The sequence below is a fragment of the Coffea arabica genome, chromosome 8e (assembly GCF_036785885.1).
Source record: "Coffea arabica cultivar ET-39 chromosome 8e, Coffea Arabica ET-39 HiFi, whole genome shotgun sequence".
In the NCBI taxonomy this organism is placed as follows: Eukaryota; Viridiplantae; Streptophyta; class Magnoliopsida; order Gentianales; family Rubiaceae; genus Coffea; species Coffea arabica.
In genome coordinates this window covers 46,122,027-46,139,588 of record NC_092324.1, presented here as the reverse complement: position 1 = coordinate 46,139,588, position 17,562 = coordinate 46,122,027, and the positions used below count along the sequence as shown (strand labels likewise).

At 38.3% G+C, this 17,562-nt stretch overlaps 2 protein-coding genes across 3 annotated transcripts; one reads left to right on the top strand and one right to left on the bottom strand.

The window, feature by feature from the left end:
* Nucleotides 1-1,282: 1,282 nt before the first annotated feature.
* Nucleotides 1,283-10,168, top strand: LOC113704165 (nuclear pore complex protein NUP85-like). Of its 2 annotated transcripts, XM_027225878.2 has the most exons (18): nucleotides 1,284-1,749; nucleotides 2,046-2,148; nucleotides 2,238-2,348; nucleotides 2,458-2,541; nucleotides 3,020-3,091; nucleotides 3,230-3,286; nucleotides 4,903-5,022; nucleotides 5,110-5,310; nucleotides 5,433-5,543; nucleotides 5,630-5,667; nucleotides 6,570-6,726; nucleotides 7,198-7,299; nucleotides 7,488-7,544; nucleotides 7,738-7,884; nucleotides 8,516-8,586; nucleotides 8,695-8,782; nucleotides 9,117-9,173; nucleotides 9,425-10,168. In XM_027225878.2, the coding sequence occupies exons 1-18, from the start codon at nucleotides 1,373-1,375 to the stop codon at nucleotides 9,617-9,619; spliced, it is 2,148 nt and encodes a 715-aa protein (XP_027081679.1). In that variant the 5' UTR covers nucleotides 1,284-1,372; the 3' UTR covers nucleotides 9,620-10,168. The 2 variants fall into 2 exon arrangements, with proteins under 2 accessions (XP_071917645.1, XP_027081679.1); XM_072061544.1 differs by lacking the exon at nucleotides 5,433-5,543 and having other exon boundaries at nucleotides 1,283-1,749; nucleotides 9,425-9,848.
* An 846-nt stretch (nucleotides 10,169-11,014) lies between these two features.
* On the bottom strand, nucleotides 11,015-17,531 carry LOC113703711 (protein unc-13 homolog). The gene is made up of 5 exons (XM_027225168.2): nucleotides 16,743-17,531; nucleotides 14,841-15,710; nucleotides 13,153-13,608; nucleotides 12,539-12,728; nucleotides 11,015-12,443 (listed from the first exon to the last, which is right to left on the bottom strand). The coding sequence occupies exons 1-5, from the start codon at nucleotides 17,382-17,384 to the stop codon at nucleotides 11,509-11,511; spliced, it is 3,093 nt and encodes a 1,030-aa protein (XP_027080969.1). The 5' UTR covers nucleotides 17,385-17,531; the 3' UTR covers nucleotides 11,015-11,508.
* Between the last annotated feature and the right edge of the window lie 31 nt (nucleotides 17,532-17,562).

Here is a 17,562-nt window from a genome sequence, read left to right as displayed (position 1 = left end):
TACTTCAATTACTTTCACATTCCTAAAATAGCCCCACCCTTGCAGTTGAAATCCAAAAACCATCTTTGCCCTAAACTCATTCTTATATAATATAAGAATTTTGTTGATGAATACTTATTATTGCACCTAATTTATACTAGAATTAACACATGACCATGCCCCAATTAACATGTCTCCTTTTGCACTTGAAAATTTTACCTAATTAATTTCAATTTTTTTTTCGAAAAACTAGCAACAACCCTTCTCCTTTAACAAGTGCACATTAGTTAAGCTGTGTTGATATCCTCTGAGTCTTGATGGACTAAATGACTTGAGCAGCTAAGCATGAAATGTATATTAGTGGTTGGAAGTTGGAATGCTTAGATCAAAGGAATCACATATTATTATTTCTTTCTTTGTATTCCTCAATTTATGCTTAGATCAAAGGAATCACATATTATTATTATTTCCTTTTGTTTGGCTTTCTCAATTTTTAAAAAACAAGTTTTTCATATATAATGTTACAATAATAAGCAAATAAAAAAACTTAAAAAACATCACATCAATACAATATATAAAAAACAACTCTAAATATACCAAAAAAGTACACCACCACCACCACCACCACCACCCATCACTCTCCACCACCATTGCCACCACCTTATCGTCACCACTCCCACAATCACGACCCTTTCTCCTCTCACCCCATCTTTCCTCCCTGTCTCCTCTTCCTTCTCTCTCTCCTTCTGCTTACTCTCTTCTTCCTTCCCTTTCCCCAATCCCCAATTCCCCCTCCCCTCCACTGACCGTAACCTTCTTGGTCGTGACTAGAGTGGTGACTAGTCGCAGTCATTACCTGCGAGTGGAGAGGGGTTTAGGGTTGGGGAAAAGGAGAAAAGGGGGGAAGAAGGGTGAGGAAAGAGAGAGGAAGAGGAGGAGGAGAAAGAGGAGGAGAGGAAGAGAAGGGCCGTGGTGGGTGGTGTAAAATTTTAAAAAAAAAATATTCCAAAAAAATTGTAAATTATAAAAATATCCCAAAATATATTTTTAAAATACGTCTAAAAATAATTCAAAAAATATTTACAATAAAAGTTTTTTATATACAAAATTACAGTAAAATTTTTGAAAAACACTTTTTAAAACAACTAATCCAAACGCCACAGTAAACAATTGTTACCTTACCAACGAGGAAACTAATATCCACCTTTGAGTACACACTACACTGCAGCGAGTACAATCGTCAAGGCATACGGTACTACCTTACAACATCGATTGTCATTTCCTACGATTTTAAACAGTCAAAAACCCTCCAAAAACGACACCAAAACCCAGCAAACATTCAATCAGTCAATCAAGCTAAGGCCCTGAGGGTCTAATTGTTTCTCCGGCGAAGATGCCCGGAATGACATCAGATTCCGGAGACCACTCCACTTCCGTCGTCCCGATATCCCCAAACCCCCAGCCTACAACCTATCCTCTCCACCACGGCCTTAAACCCCCAATCGCTCGACTCTCAATTTCATGGGCGCGTGGAAACACGCTTCGCGTCACTGTTCTCCGTCAACCTCAGCCGTCTGCTGCCAACGGCGAGGAAGAAGCCGGCGGTAGAGTTTTGGAAGTGAAGCTCAGCGACAACGGGGACGGCGAAATTGACGATGCTCAGTGGCGGAGGATCGCCTACGGCTCGGTAACTCCATTTGCGCTGCTTCAGAGCCGGAAGAATTCGACTTCGACTTTGTCGAAAATCTCAGCTTTGGACAGTACAGAATGGTAATAAAAGTAAAACAATGGAAGAAAGTTGATAATTTTCCGTTGATTTTTGGGTTAATTATTACTATGGTGATCCTGCAGAGTAGATATTTTCTAGTTCACGTTTCCTTCTATTTTTTTCCCTTCTTCTGGCTTTCTTTGTACATAGTGACTTAAGGGCAATGCTCAAATGAAAATGTCTTCTCTTGATGACATGGGGGCCTTGTTCTACACTTAAAGCCAGGAAACTTTTGTAATTTGTCCAAGAATTATGATATCTATCCATTAATTGATCAAGGTGAACTTTGAATAATTAGGTGGCAATACATTATGGAATATAGTAGGGAGATAAATTCTCTCCTTGGTAACCCAAAGCCGTCTCCTAGTTTAGCCATTGAAGATCAAAAGACAGTGCTAAAGGTGAATCTTTACCTTTGAGTGGTTCCTTGCATCTATTAGTGCACATTAGCTCTTTGCTTGCTTATCCATCTTGTGTCTGTTAATTTTAGGATGTCCAAAAGCCAACATGTTTCAAAGCTGCCTGGGAGCTGATGGAAATATTTTATGCAGACCAGCACTCTCAAGCTTGGATCCCTGAAAGGCTTCTTGATTGGTTGGCTGTATGGATATTTTCTCTTTATAACCTGTGGTTTACTTTTTTGGATCTCTATTTCTGCTGTTACCGTCTGAATAAAGTTTAGGTGATCTAACGATTGGTTTCTCTTTCAGGATTACGATTGTCTATTCTCTGGTACTCAGCCAACTGTCCATTCAGAACTTGTAAACTTTCAAAAGGAACTGGTCACTCGGCAGGTTGCTACCCTGATAATTAACTTATTATCAGACAGAACTAGGCACTTATGGCTCTGGCCATGTTCTTAGAAACTACTTTTAATTCTTATTGTTTCAACGATGAACTGAGTTTTATAAGCTTGCTTTATATGTGACTGGGATTGGCAGACATGGAAATTTCTGTACCAATTTCTGAGGCAAGATTCAAAATAGAGATATTCGTGTAGCTCTTGATGTTCACAAAAGACTCAACATTTTTGTTCTCACTCCTTTCCTTTCAGTTAAATATTTTGACTGTAGTACTCCTTTTTTTTTTGGGGGCTGCATCAAGGTTATGCTAAATTTATTTATCATTCTGGACTAGCACTTAGCATCAAATATTATTGATCAGTTAATGCATTTTCTTCTGGAAGCAAACACTTGTTTGAATCATTATACTCATTGATGCCTTATTTTCTTTAGAAAATGTTTTCATTTGGTGAACCATGTGATGTCTCAGGCAGTTGAAGATCACCCCAAGTATTGGGAAGCAATATCATCAACATTGGCAATTGGCTGGCTGGAAATTGGGGTATTCATACCTTGTTTTTCTATACTTTTTTCGACAGTGAATTTTACCATGAAGCCTTTTACATGAAAATTAGGAGTGACTGAGTTGTACTTTATGATTCTTGTATGAATGTGCATAAAAGTACAAGTTCTGCTGCAGGTGAAATTGCTGCGGTTGCATGGATCATATGACTTTGATCAGCTCGGGAGTCGTGAAGTAAGTTATGGTAGTTAGTAGTTTGTGGCATGACTGTTACCTTCTCATTGTCTGCGTGTCATGATTTTCCATAAAGATAATGTTGCTGTGATCTGGTTGATCTTTTCTGGAGTACATAATATTTGCTTCATATTTCAGAACTTCCTTCTGTAATGGAATGAGAATCAAGCATTATTGGCTAGTTTGGGAGTTGAGGACAGAAAAGAAAAGAAGAGAAACCTTAAGTTGTGAGAGAAAAGAAACGGTAAGAAAAGAAGAGGAGATTTTAATGTTTTTTGGGAGTTTATGAAAGAAATGGGATGATTTTGGATATAGACATCATTAAAATTTTAGTTTAGAAGTCATTCCAGGACAGAGTTGGTATTTTCAAAAATTATACAATGCTTTCCCAGCTTCCTGTCCAAATCTGGCCATAAATGGGCAGAAAACTTTTGAATCTACAGCAGCTACATAATCTGTCCAATTCTGGCCCTTTCCATTCTTTTCTGTCTGAAGAAACTTGCAAACGTAGGAATAGTTCTGATTTCTCTCACTTTCTCTTCTTTTCTTATCAAATCCAAGCTCCCAAACAGCCTGTAAAAGAAATTGAATGTGCCAGGGAACCATTTTGTGTTATTTGTAGTGTATGAAAAAATGACCCTTATTGCTGTATATCTCCGTTGCTCCATATTCTGGCCAAAACAGGGGAAAAAGTTTTTCTGTTTCTCCTTTAACTTGAGGAGGATGCTAAAAGGAAGCAAATCAAATCTCCTAGTTTGTTCTTGATATTCAGTTCTGACATTTCTATCATGTAATAGATGTTTGGGTTCAAATCTTTTTTTTTTTGGGGCAAGTTTTTTAAAGAGATACTACGGCATAGATGTCATTTACTTACTGCGAGTGCCCCATATGAACTGAAAGCCTCACCCTTCTTAGGGTTTTCTATACCTCTTTTATTGTTTTCTTGCCAGATATATCTGTGCTCTATTAAGATAAAAGGCTGCTAGAATACTCGTGGGGCAGTGAGGGAAGGGGGGGATGGCAACCAGGTCCATGAAGCTTTTGCTAATAGGAGGTCATGGAAGACTTAAGTTGATGAGGATCCGGACTGTATGATTTGGATCCTTTGTACCAAAAAAAAACAGTTCAGATATTTCTTTGTCCTTGGAAAATGCTGGTGGGTATGTATTTGAACATTTGAGTGCTTCAAAACAGATGCAAAAATGAAGGGCATTTACTTTCTTTGAGCAAAATTTATATCTGCTTGCTACTTACTCCATACTGGCAATTTTGCATCTTTAACCTTTTCTTCCTTGGGGTTGGAAAACACATGCATGTAGCATATAGTTTGTGCTTAAGTGGAATATCCAGTGCTGCTCATCAAATGGAGTTCAAATGTAACTGTTTCTCTTCAAGGTTTTACTTCTATTCAACTGATATAGGAATGGAAGCTTTCAATATTTGACTGAATTTTTTTTTTGGGGGGAGGAGGGAGAATCACTGAAATTTGGTTTCATTTTTGACTGTGTTTTTATTTTTTCCCTTTTTGAAAAAGAAGTTGATCTCTTAATTAAGAATATCATTTAAGTTTCCAGACATGTAACATAGTACTTCGTGCCTTTCACCCTTTCTAACAGACTGAAAATGGATTAGTGGAAGCAGTCGCTGTGCTTATATCAAAGATGCCACGTTTGCGCGCTGATCTGGGAGCAGACAAATTAGGCGAATGTTATAAGAACAAGCCTGATTTTGTGAAGGTAATTTTGGTACTTTTGGTTGTCACATAACTCGTATCTAAGGTAAAAAGATATTTGGCTGATTATAAGTACATTATTCTCTGCTAGGCTTGGGAGAAATGGCGAGCACAAATAACTAAGCTGGACTGCAGTGCATTTTGGCTTCAATGTGAGCACCACCAGACAAGGGACGGGCTGAAAAATATACTTCAAACCATGCTTGGAAACTCCACTAGTTTGTCCAATGCAACATTTCATTGGATGGAGTTGTACATTGCTCATTTTTTGTACATCAGACCCTTCACTGCTGTTAGTAACTCTAAAATCCCTATATGTACTTGATGATTACCATCATGTATTTGCTGTGACTTCTGTTCAGTGTTAGACTGGAAATTGGCAGGAAATAGGGTTGATCATTTTTCCTGGTGCAGGGTTTAGAAAGCATGTACAACTTAGCTCAAAAGTGCATGCAGATAAAACCAGTTTCTGGTCACCATAAATTGATTGGACTTCTAATTGGAATTCTTGGCGAAAATCCAGAGGTTAAATAAGTAATTTGGTTAACATGATGTTCATATTGTGGCATTTCATCTGAAGATAAATAATTTGGTTTTTATTTCTTATTCAGGTTGTCTTAGCAGAGTGCTCAAAATCATTTGGCTCCTGGTAAGATTGCTATGGTTATTTTTCGTTTACTGATTCTGCGAGTAAATTATGGTGGTTTAACAATGAATAGAGAAGTAGAATCTAAGTTTTCTTCATTTTTCACTCCCTAATCTCGGGGGAGTATGGATTACATGATAGCAGCCAAAGGGGCTTTTTCTATTGAACAAAGACCAGACTCCATAATAACACAGGCAACCTGAATCAAAGCAAATTCTTCTCTTACCTTACTCTGGACCTGTTAGATGGATTGGTCATTGAATCCTTCCCGAACTCAATTTTCACATGCCTCTGAAAATTTTCATTAACAGTTTTTTATTAATCACTGATTCTTTAAAGGTAAGCACATGGCATTTTTACTTAATAATATCCAGCAACCGTTTTTCTTGCTCATCGTGAAAAAATTTTGAATCTCGCATATGGAGCATGAATGGTCCATTTTACTTTAACTTGATGGAATCCGCTGGAAAACTTGCAATATATCAGTTTTAAGTCTGTGTAGCATTTTTTGCTCCAAAAGAATAGCAAAAACATTAGAAACTTCTGCAATATCTGATCATTTTTCCCAGGCAGCATGATACTGTGACTGCAGCCCTTCTGTTTGTCTTTTTCAAAATACTTCCTGTATTTGTTAATAATTTATCAGGACTGTTTTATCTTCTCTATGTGGTGTTTGAATACATAGGGACAAGTAAATCCTCTCACTTTGGAGCCATTTTTAGTAGTTTTCTTTGGCATATAGTATGTTGTAAGAAGAACACACGACATTTTTAGTGATGACACTGCAGGTGGGGGATTTACATCTGGCACCTTTAGTGTCTGTGAGTGTCCTTACTGACCCAAATGAGGTGGTTGGACCAAATACTTATGACATTAACCTGCATCTTGTACTTAAAATTCAATAGGATGATGGCACATGCTGCAGAATTGTTGACAGCTGGGAACATTCAAGCTGAAATGCTTTTGCAGAAGGAACAATTTCAATTGGGGGGAATCTGCATTGAGGAGCTGAATCGACTTGTATATGCCCAAGTTCTATCTTCTCATGCCTTGACTTGGCAGGTAAGTGTGAAAAATAATTAGACATTACCTTAACAATTTCATTTCCTCGGCCTCTTTATTTCCTTTCAGTTAAAACATTTGCATGTGTTCCCCTGAATATTCATATGCATGAGGTAAAAGAGACACAGAAACTACTATTTGAGTGAAAGGACTGCCTAAACAGAGAAATGGATTGATTTATTTATACTAGAAGGAAATGGTCTTTGTATGCACGTCAAGTGTATTTCATGGGATATCTCTGGGGTTGGTTAACCTTTCTTTCGTTGCTCTATTAGTTTGTATATGTTGTTTGCCAAATAGTATATATTTACGACATACAAGTGAAAGTTGCGGGCTGTGCTATTGTTTTCCTTTCCACTTTTTCCATTATGGTCAGTCCTCTGAATGTACTTGATTTACCTCCCTTCGTTTGTCAACTACTAGTTACTATCCATGACGTTCATTATTTCCCTGATTTTGATATTCTCACAGATTGCTCCAATATATTTGTCTTCCTGTATGAAACAAGGAATGGGTTTGTTGGAGACAGTATTGAGCAAGCAAGCCCTACAACATGATCAAGTACTTCTAAAGGTTACAGACTCAATCTTGTATGACCACCTATTGAATGTCTAACACCCTTCCTCCCACCCCCCCCCCCCCCCCTCCTCCTCCTCCTCCTCCTCCTCCTCTGGTTACCTTTCTGTCTCCACGTATTGTATTTGAAGTGATGGTTTCTTGTTTTCTGATGGAACAATGAATTGCATTTTGCTTTTAAGCAGAGCATAGAGATTTGCCGCCTTTACGAACTTGGAACTGTTAGTTCTAACCTGATGAAGGTATGCTAAGATGCAAATGGTGATTGATTCATATTATGGTATCAGCAAGCACATTTGTAGGATATTTTTCTTTTGTAACTTAGGATAGTGTTCCTGATACAAGCATCCTTTTCTTGGTGAGTCTTGAGACTGCAGAACAAAAGAATAAATGTATTTGTAGTCTTCACTAACATTGTGCTATATTGTCAAATAGATAACTGCAGTGCATGATTGGAAACATGGAAAGAAAGGTTCAGGAGTCTTCTGGCTTCAGCAAGCTCGAGATGAAGTCCGTTTAAATAGAATTGCAAAGCATTTGTTTGATTTTGTCGGAAAGTCATTATCTGATGACAGTTTCAAGGTAATGCATGCATAACACTAGCCACTAGGTTAAATTAATGAAACATTTTCTGTTATTTGAATTGCTAAATTTGCAATGGATTTGAGTGACGGGGAATGGAATACCTTTTTTATTTTTCAAAATTCTGATTTTGGTAAGGTTTTACTAGTAGTTTATCTGGATCATAGGTGATGTTTATGCTAATATATTCTGGTTGTCCTTTAAATTATATATGTGATCTTTATAGTATACATTAAGGATATATTCGAAGTACAAGCACCATCTTCTTGGCCACATAGCCATGAGGTGGTTTATTATGTATCATGAAAAATTTTTACTGGAGTAGTTACTTCCAGATTCAGAAGGGGAGGTTTTGCAACTATGACAAAGTCAATTTTGAGATGTGTCATTTACCCTGACATCAATCATAAATATTTGATCTTCCCTGGAATTATGCTCTACTTTTGAACTTTGGTTTAACATTATGGAAAGTTACCCAACTTTTATGAGTTATTTGCTAGCTCTTAGCTGTTGTGAAAGTCAATCAAGCAAGTGAAGTCATGTTACATTGGATCATAAACAAACTAAATTTTGCAAATTAGTGTGGTGCCTTTACCTAATTACTTCGCTTTTGTTGTTGCTTCCTCTGTAGCAATGGGAAGGACTTATTGAATTGCTAGGACCTGAGTCAGGGATTGCTGGGGGACTCGAGTTTTTGAACAAGTATGGACTTGCTGATCTATATGATTGTTTGTTCACACAAACCAGACTCAAAATTAGTAGCATTATTCTCATTCTCATTTCATTCTACCTCTCCAATTTTGTTGACAGGTACAGGGAATTTAGGCGTTCTCTTCAGCAGGTTCACAGTGGAACAGCTACTGATGCTGCTCAGAGAGCTGCTGAAGCCCTTATATCAGTATGTTCCACACATTTTTAACCCATCACATATTTGCATCCATATTCAATGAAGAGACGATGATTGATTTAAAAGCAACAACAAAGAAATTAATCTTTAAGAAATTCTAGGTTTACAAGCTTTCGGTACTTTGTGCTAGTTTCTAGACCTCTTATAAGAATTGATAGAAAGCCTTTTAATGGATATGATGGTCTTTTGTGATTGTTATCATGGTGCACTCCCTTTAAGGATAACCTATTGTCCATTATTCTGTATAGATAAATGAAATACTTTACTATTGCAATTTCAACTTCATATTCTTCTGAGCAATGATCAGGCTAGTAACTTTGTGCAGCTTATGAAAAACCCCTCTACACCTCAGAGATTTTGGCTGCCTATTCTACATGATTCGGTAAGCTGCTTCTAATCCTATATTCTTTAGTTTTGCGGCCTTGCAAGTTTTAATTAGTTCATGGCTTTCCCTACACCCTGCACTTTTCTGTGAAATAGTTTGATGCATGGAATATAAACAGCACTGCCCCACTATTAGTTGGTACTTACAGCCGATCACATAGTTGCAAGATAATAGTTTGAAGATGCTGTATGTGTTAACTCATAGTGGTTTCACAGAGTCCCTGCTGACCTGTTTTTGTGTTTTTGCAGTTGAAATTGTTTAACTGGGCAGGGCGTCCATTGCTTAATGTCTCACAGACTAATGTGTTGTTGAATAAACTGCAAGAGTTGTCAATGGCAAGATTGCGGCCAGATTTTGTCAATGCTGACTTGCCACCTGAAGCCTTGAACTCTGTCAGATTAGCTATTGCCACTAATCTTGGACGTGCTATTCTTGAGGAGTGACACCAGTGATTTGCTGGATTTTCTCCTTATAGAGTTGGTGGCGCTTTTCTGGATCATCCTGTTTGCTGGGCTGGGTTCATTAATTGTGTACCTCATAATCTACTTTGGCGAGTGACCATTGACAGGATTGTTATGCCCAGAGATGTAATAATTTCCTGCCACAGAGATATAATAATTTCCTGCCACAGAGATCATTCAAGGTCACCGATTGTCCATGCTCTTGGGAAAATGGAGAAGAGAAAGGACACTGGTTCATACCTGCACTAATTGATTTGTGACGTGTGTTGGATGATCATTATGTGCTGAGAATGTTGGTACTGTGCCTCAAAAAGAAGGGACCTTTCAACGTAAAATTACTCTTAGATTACAGGATTAGAAGTTGCTTTTTGCTCAGTGTGATGAGATGTATGGTGACTGAATTGGTCTGTGGTGAAGGTTCCCTGTGTACCAGTTGACGCTATTGTAAGTTTGTAGCAATACTGTAGAGATTAACCGCTCTCATTGTACATTCTTTTTTAGTACAAGCCACGTGTTACTTTTCAAATTGAACACACAGTGCTGCAGTATTTGATTTTGTAGCTTGGTCCCGTTTGGATGGTTATGTTTTGAAGTTTAAATAGGAAAATATATTATAATGATTTGATATATATATATATATATATAAGATAAAAAGTGATAGGAAAATATGTTCACGGAAAACGTAAAAATTTTTCATTAGAAAGAAAGAATCCAAAGTTTTCAGTTCTGCTCTTGGGCTTTACTTAGCATGAAAAGTTTTAATGTATTATGGAGAGAACTACGAAACTCGTAATGCAGGATCAACCAACCTGACTATTTGACTCGCATAACATTAACTTATTTTATGAATTTGATGATCAACCTTATATACGGATTTAACAAAAAAAAAAAAAAAAACTTATGTGTGGATTAATCTACTATTATATCTTGAATAAACCAATTACATTAAGTGTAATTGCTTTATTGGATAATCTCCAAAAGGGTGCATATGAACAGTTAGGTTTATTCTTTTCCTTGCACAAAATAATAAAAAAAGAAGAAAACATGTTTGGCTTCTGGGAAATGCTTTAACTTCCTTGTTAACATAAAAAGACAAACAGAACGCCATGGTAATTACGTGGTCTTCTTTATACATTATGCAAGTTTCCTATGAATTCCTTGATGCTAATTCCCAGTCCCACTTACAAGGCGAAAAGTAAAACCCCTTCATTTTCTTTTCCAGGTTTCTAACCTACGAAGGGCAAGACCAAGCTTTGCAAATTCAAATGCTATCTTGAACCAGAAACTGATTTACCCTAAAGATATATAAACAGACATTAAAGAAATGGAATAAACTAAAAAGGTAAGGGACGACATGATACCAAAAAGCACAACACATTAATCAAATATTACTACATTGCTGCAATAAGGGGTAAGGCCCCATATCTACATTACAGGTGATCAGAATAAAGATTATAACCAACAAATGAATATGGAAAGACCAATGATGTCAATGAAACGAATAAGAATAAATGCAACGCAGAGAAAAGAACAAAACTCTATCCTATAATCTACAGATGATCGAAACCACTAAATACCATCTCCCACTACCACTCCCTCCCTAGGACAAACCTTTAAATATTTCTAGAACCCTTGATCCTCAAGAAAGCAGTGAACAGGAGATAAACAACCAAGATTTGAATGTTTCCTATACAAGAAATAATCTACTTCTTAAGGCACTCGGAACTCTGAAATTGCACTAGCAACGCTTAAGTATGACACAAGCATCCTTGATCAATATACTAATTACAGGCCAGAATCTTTTCAATATGCTGCCGGTATCACTCTTCTGAGTAGCAGGTTCAGTAGAAACCCAGGCACACCATATATCCCTACAGTTTTTTGGGCAAGTTATAAGTCTTCTTAAGGAATCTTGATGCTGCTTCATCATTCCGATGACACAAAACACGCAAAAGCGTGTTTGGTTCAGTTGGATTCCACTGGCCAGATGTTGGTGGCAGTGGAAGCCTAGATTTTGCCGAGGAACCATATGCTTCCAGAGTCAACCGTCTGAAACGCTCAATCAGGCTTTCTGTGTCCGTTCGGAAAAGAGGAAGGACATCCCTTACAGTGGTAGAAAACTTGTTTATTACATCAGTTGGTAATCCATCACCATTGGCCCAGAATAAATCTTTGAGGGACTTGAAATCATCCTCAATTATCTGGAAGTCCTGCTTGGAGAAAGCACGGGTAGGTCCTCCAGCCAGCAAAACCAACAGGAAACCATCAAAAGATGCTCTCATTATGTCGGCAACAATACGCGTACGAACCCTTTCATGAATAGTGTCAGCTATGACTGTCAGTTTCTGCTCAAGCTCCTGAAGGAAAGGCTCAATTCTGGATGAAGCAGGCTCCCCAGCATACAAACCATCCCATAGGACATGACCAAGATCGTGGAAAACGATTCTATAGGCCACTGCCTCGCAAATATGTTGAATCCCCTCAACACAAGCAGCTGGCGTAAGCTCAAACTTTTTGACCAATCCATTTGAAAAGTCTTCTGCATGAGCCGATTCAGAGTTTCGGAGGAGGGTAATAATTCTCTTTTCCACAATTTCCAAATCTACCCTCAGCCTCTGTAAAGTATTGATACGCACACAAAGTTGTGGTATCCCAAATAAGTCATCCCCATTCATCGTAGCAACCTGTGAGTTCCTTTTCTGGGTATGAACTGGCTTCTCTTTCTTCTTAAACACCCCCTGAAATTTTGCCCCCATTGTGCATCTTGTCAAAGCTGGCATAGTTGGCAGATACATGTTCCTTGATCCTACATTTGAGTGCAATTAGGGAAAAAGAAAATATGAGAGCAGATTCTAATCGCAAATTTTCTACTGCAAAATCATTGAGATCTACAATAATTACCACAGCCAGATTTTGCCTTTGTTGCATAGTATTGAAGGCATCTGTCAAGGCCCATCATCAAGTCAGGAAGGAGTGCTGGATGCATTGGTATTGGCAGCTGAAAGAATGCATCCAATGTTTCATCAATTATTCGTAAGACCTCAACAGCAGATGGGGCATATCCTTCTTGATTAGCTTGGGGATTCCATACCTATATGTTGAAGGCCGCAAAGCAACAACTTTTAGCACTAAAGTTAAACACAAATGGTCATTGATAGAATTGCAATAGTAGCACATATTGTCAGATTCACACGAGTAAAGCTTTTCAATCTTCAGACAGCACAAGTAATAAACTGAGCTGTAAAGGAATAAAGAGAGATGAAGTGTATGAAAATAATTAGTTCCCATCAAGCCTACATATCCAGTTTTGTCATTACTAATCAATTCAAATAGCAAACTTAACTACAAAATATTGAGATTCTTCATGCTTATTTCTTATCTCAGTTCAAAGATTCTTCCGTCTCCTTTCCCTTTTAGCCGAAACAAAGTCTGGCATAATTTTGAGGGAATCATAGAAAGGTTGAAAAGTATATTCCATCACAAGCATCCTGGGGAATGCAGAGCAATTAGCATACCTCTTGTTGCAGATTTCTGTCAACCCATTCCTTTAACCTGTCTATTCTTGCCTTAATCCAATCTTTCACCATCTTGGCTATTGCACCTTCAGCTTCATAAGGCGCCATTTCACGAATAATCGCCTTTCCACCATCATCACTGTCCACTGAATCTTCAACGGCAATCTGGACAAGATCTTTTTCCAACTTATCTGCAGCTCTCAATACCTGAACAGCATCTGGTGTCAACTCTGTTATACCTGAAATAAATTGCTTCAGCTCATTTCCATAGCAAGCATGAAGGGTGGCAACAGCAACACCTGCAGCAAAAGGATGCCAACTCTTCAGGATAGGACTAAAGACCTCCTTTTCATTACTAGCTAGTTCGCCAACATCTTTAGCAAGAATGGCAAGGACTGGAAGAGGATTTGGTTGATTTCTCAATGCCCTCCTGCTTGAATCTGCCTTCTCCATTCTCTGCAAGTCAAAATTCAGAAATCTTTTTACTTACTAGATAATTTACAATCCATTCAGAATAGTTATGCAGTTCTTTCTTATATCAGCAAACAACAGGACAGTATGAATCAGCAGTCCTTGTTATTATTATTTTTTTCTTCTTTTGCAATAGAGAGCAACGAATGACAGAAACCTTTATAGCTTATTGCAGACTATAAATTGTATAAACTATTTAGACATCAGATTGATTCACTAATTGTTCTATCTTTATTCTGGAACACCAATCGAGTGAAGCTTTGAACAAATCAAGCCTGAGCTGTTTGCGAGGAGCTGAGACCCAATTTGTGTCTTTTGATAACAGCAATAATGAAGTCAATGCACCCTCGTAAACAGTCTGCTGATTCGTCAGGATCTTGTGGCCCTTGAACCAAATATCAACAATTTGTTGTATTCCCTTCAGTAATGAGTACATTGGCAAATAAATTTATATCAGAGCAATCAAACCTCAATAGTCCATATTCCTTTCACGGTTATAATACAATATTACCAAAGTCGAGCAATTGGTAAAAATTGTTCAAGGACCAGTTGAAACCTGACTTCACCAACTGTCCAATGTTTCTTCAATTTTGTTCATGGATGTTTCCTCAGCTACCGAGCCAGAGCATGTCAAATTATTTTGCAGCAGCTCATTTATTAATTCGAAATCAACATAATGCACATCAACGATGTATCACTAATTCTCTCTGCCAGCTATGTTGCCAGGATGAAATGCTGCTAGATAAACATATCTCCATCATAACTATTAGTAAATTTGTATGCCCTTAAGTATCACATACTCCCACAAAGTTGCCACCAATTTGGTTGGTCTGCCACCAGATGAGCACTCCAGAGAGAAACATTAGATAATTCCTGCACTCTTAAATAATAGATGTATATAGGATGCTATAATCACAGTTCTGCTGTAATGCAGCTTTTAAGAGATGGTGAGCCACAGTGCCACCATTCCTTAGATCCCTGATACCCCCCACCTTGCCCATCTTTGTTTAAAAAAAAAAAATAGAAGTAATGGAATTTTGGATAACTTTGCAGTTTGTTAAATTTTTGTCATATTCTTTTGACAAGCATGCATGACTGGAGGGAAAATCATCTGTAAAAATTCCTCCATACAAAATTCAAATATTGATTCCATTGAAAGCTGCCTTCTGTTTCTCAAAAGCAGTAAAGACTGCAAGTAACACAGAATATGAACTTGCCTGAGCAAAAGCAGTGCGAAGCGAAGATCTGATATAAGTGTCAATCCTGCTGCGGACAACATCAACTTCATTCTTCCTCCGGCGGCGGTATTCATTAGATATATCTTCAACCAAGATTTTAGCTGAGGATACGCCTAGAGAAACAATGCTTTGCATGGAATCAATATTTCCACTATCAAAGGTGTCATGATAAGCAAGAAGCCTTTTCTCAGCCCAACCAAGCATAGCGGTTAAAGTAGAACTCAAGATCTTTGCATATGATGGATCTTTTGTTGTTTTTGCATCTTTTGCTACCTCAGCAAGCTGATTATCAGCAGCATCTAGCAAATCATTTGCGACTTGTCCAGTTGCTACATATCGGTTGAACAAAACCCAAGTAAAGCAAAGATTATGGAGCATTTGATTTAATCCAAGAATACCCCATGTTTTCTTTATGAGTTCCATAACCTCATCAACTTCCTCGATGATAGATGTTTCATCATTAATGTCAAAGCAGGCTTCAAGAAGCACTTCGTAAAGTCTGAGATTCAATGGAAAACCATCAGCCCAGTGGCATGAATCCAGGATTCCATCAGATGATCTGCCTGCTAAAGCCATGACGGCACTGCGCAAAACTTGCAGCGGCTCATTGTTTCTGCCGGTTTCTATTGGCCTATCCAAGGCCCCTTGAATAATTTGCCTCAGCCGCTGTGCAGCAGCATTGGACTTGTTATCAAGAGGAATCTGAGGATGTAAAAGAAGCCCAGCCTCAAGAAGCCTCAAGTTTCTTTTCTGCCACGCATCATATTCATGTGGACCAGTAAAATCTGATGACTTGAACTGCTGTAACAGCTCTAGAGGAAGAACCATTGACTCGATTCTTCTGCCAACCTATTGCAAGAAAAGTAAGAAACTTTATGATATCAGTCAATGTAGAAGAAGCGCAGGCCATTTGTAACCTATAAAGCTCCAACATTGAAGCAAAGTCTGTGTTAAATACAGAGAAAAGAAATCCCACGACGACTTAGTTTTGCATTAAATATTCACTTGACCAGCTTTTATTTTTTACCATAATTTATGAGTACTAGCGTCCAAGGGAGACATTTGTCTGCAACATTCGTGACAAATTAACATCTAAACAAAAACTTCTCAAACAGACAAATGGTGCAAAACAAACATACCAGGTTTACAGAAAAAGACAACAAACTGCCTCATTAAGAAGTTTAATACTACTTTGGATACTAAATGTTGTAAAGGAACAACGAATCAAAAGAAATACAGACTTTGAATTAAACCAGGATAACAATACCAAGAATTTCAGGATACATGAACAAATTTAATGACTTGACATAGCTATCAACATATCTGTTTGACAATCACATCAAATTGTTACAATTCCATCAGAGAACTTAATTTAGAAGCAAAAATTATAGCCTTTGACTGCTTTCTCGTGGAGAAGTCATGTTAAGAAAGATATGCTAATCTGGATCAGAAGAAATCTAAAACTGAAAACCTCAATACAATACAAGGTGATTGTGTTTCTAGAACCTTCCATTCGCCACAAAAACAAAACCACAAAAAAAAAGGAAATATTATAAAGAATCAAACTTTTTACAAATTGTTCAGCAACCAGTCATTACAAAATTACCGATAAGCAACATGTCTTAAAAAGTGAATAAGCATCCCCAGTGCTCTGTTATTCCTAAAACTGCAAGAGGATCACCCAGATCCCATAAAATCAATCTCACCCCACTACAAAATAAGCATAATTCCTGAAAATTAACTCCCAACCAATGCTAAAAGTTGAAAAAAGGATCATAATTTCCCCATTCATCACCTAAAACTTCTAAAGATTCCAAATTTAAAGTCTTTTAGCATAATAAATGAACACTAAAAAAGGAGAAATGTTGACTAAAAGCAGACCTGTCCAGCAGAAACTCTAAGCAAGGCCCTACGAATTCTCGAATCCACACTCTCCGAAACCCTCATTTGAACCCTCATTAGCTCCCCAACAGTCACCGGCTTCTTCCCCTTTCCACCCGAGCCCGAACCCGAACCCGGACTACCCTCCCCTTTCTTCAAACTAGAGCTGGATCTCAACCCCAATGCCTTCTTCATCTTGGACGCCGCCGTCGACGTCAGCGATCTCTGCAAAGACGGCGAACTCGAGTTCGAAATCGGAGAGGAACTCGCATGATGATTATTAACATGCCCATTAACCGCAGCAGTACTCGTAGGACTGCTTGTGTTGTTATTGGAAACGTAAGCAAGTGGCTTTCCGGTGGAAGTCCGACAAGCGGCGACAAAGACCTCGAAGGCGGTTTCCCGGAGGTCCGAGGAGGAGAGAGTTGAAGTGAGGTCCCCGAATGGAGAGGGCAGGGAAGAGAGAGACAGGGTCGTTGTTGTAGCAGCAGCGGTGGAAAAACGGGAGCTGGCGGAGGAGGCAGCGGCGGCGGCGGCGGTGGCGGTGGAGGGCATTGTGATGGTGGTGGTGGGGGTGGAAGAGGAATGGGAATCTCTTCTGGAGTGGCCAAAAGTCCTCTCCCTACTAAAAAGAGAAGCCATTGTTATTTTTCCTTGGAAAGGAAAAAAAAAAGAGAAAATACCAGAGAAAGTATGGTAGTAGTTTGGCAGTAGAAGAAAGAGTAGAGGAGAAGACTAGAGAGTTAGTGTGTGAGTGTGTGAGAGAGAAAGATAGAATGTGATTGGTGGTTTGGGTCGGATTTGGGTTCCCTCTCCATTT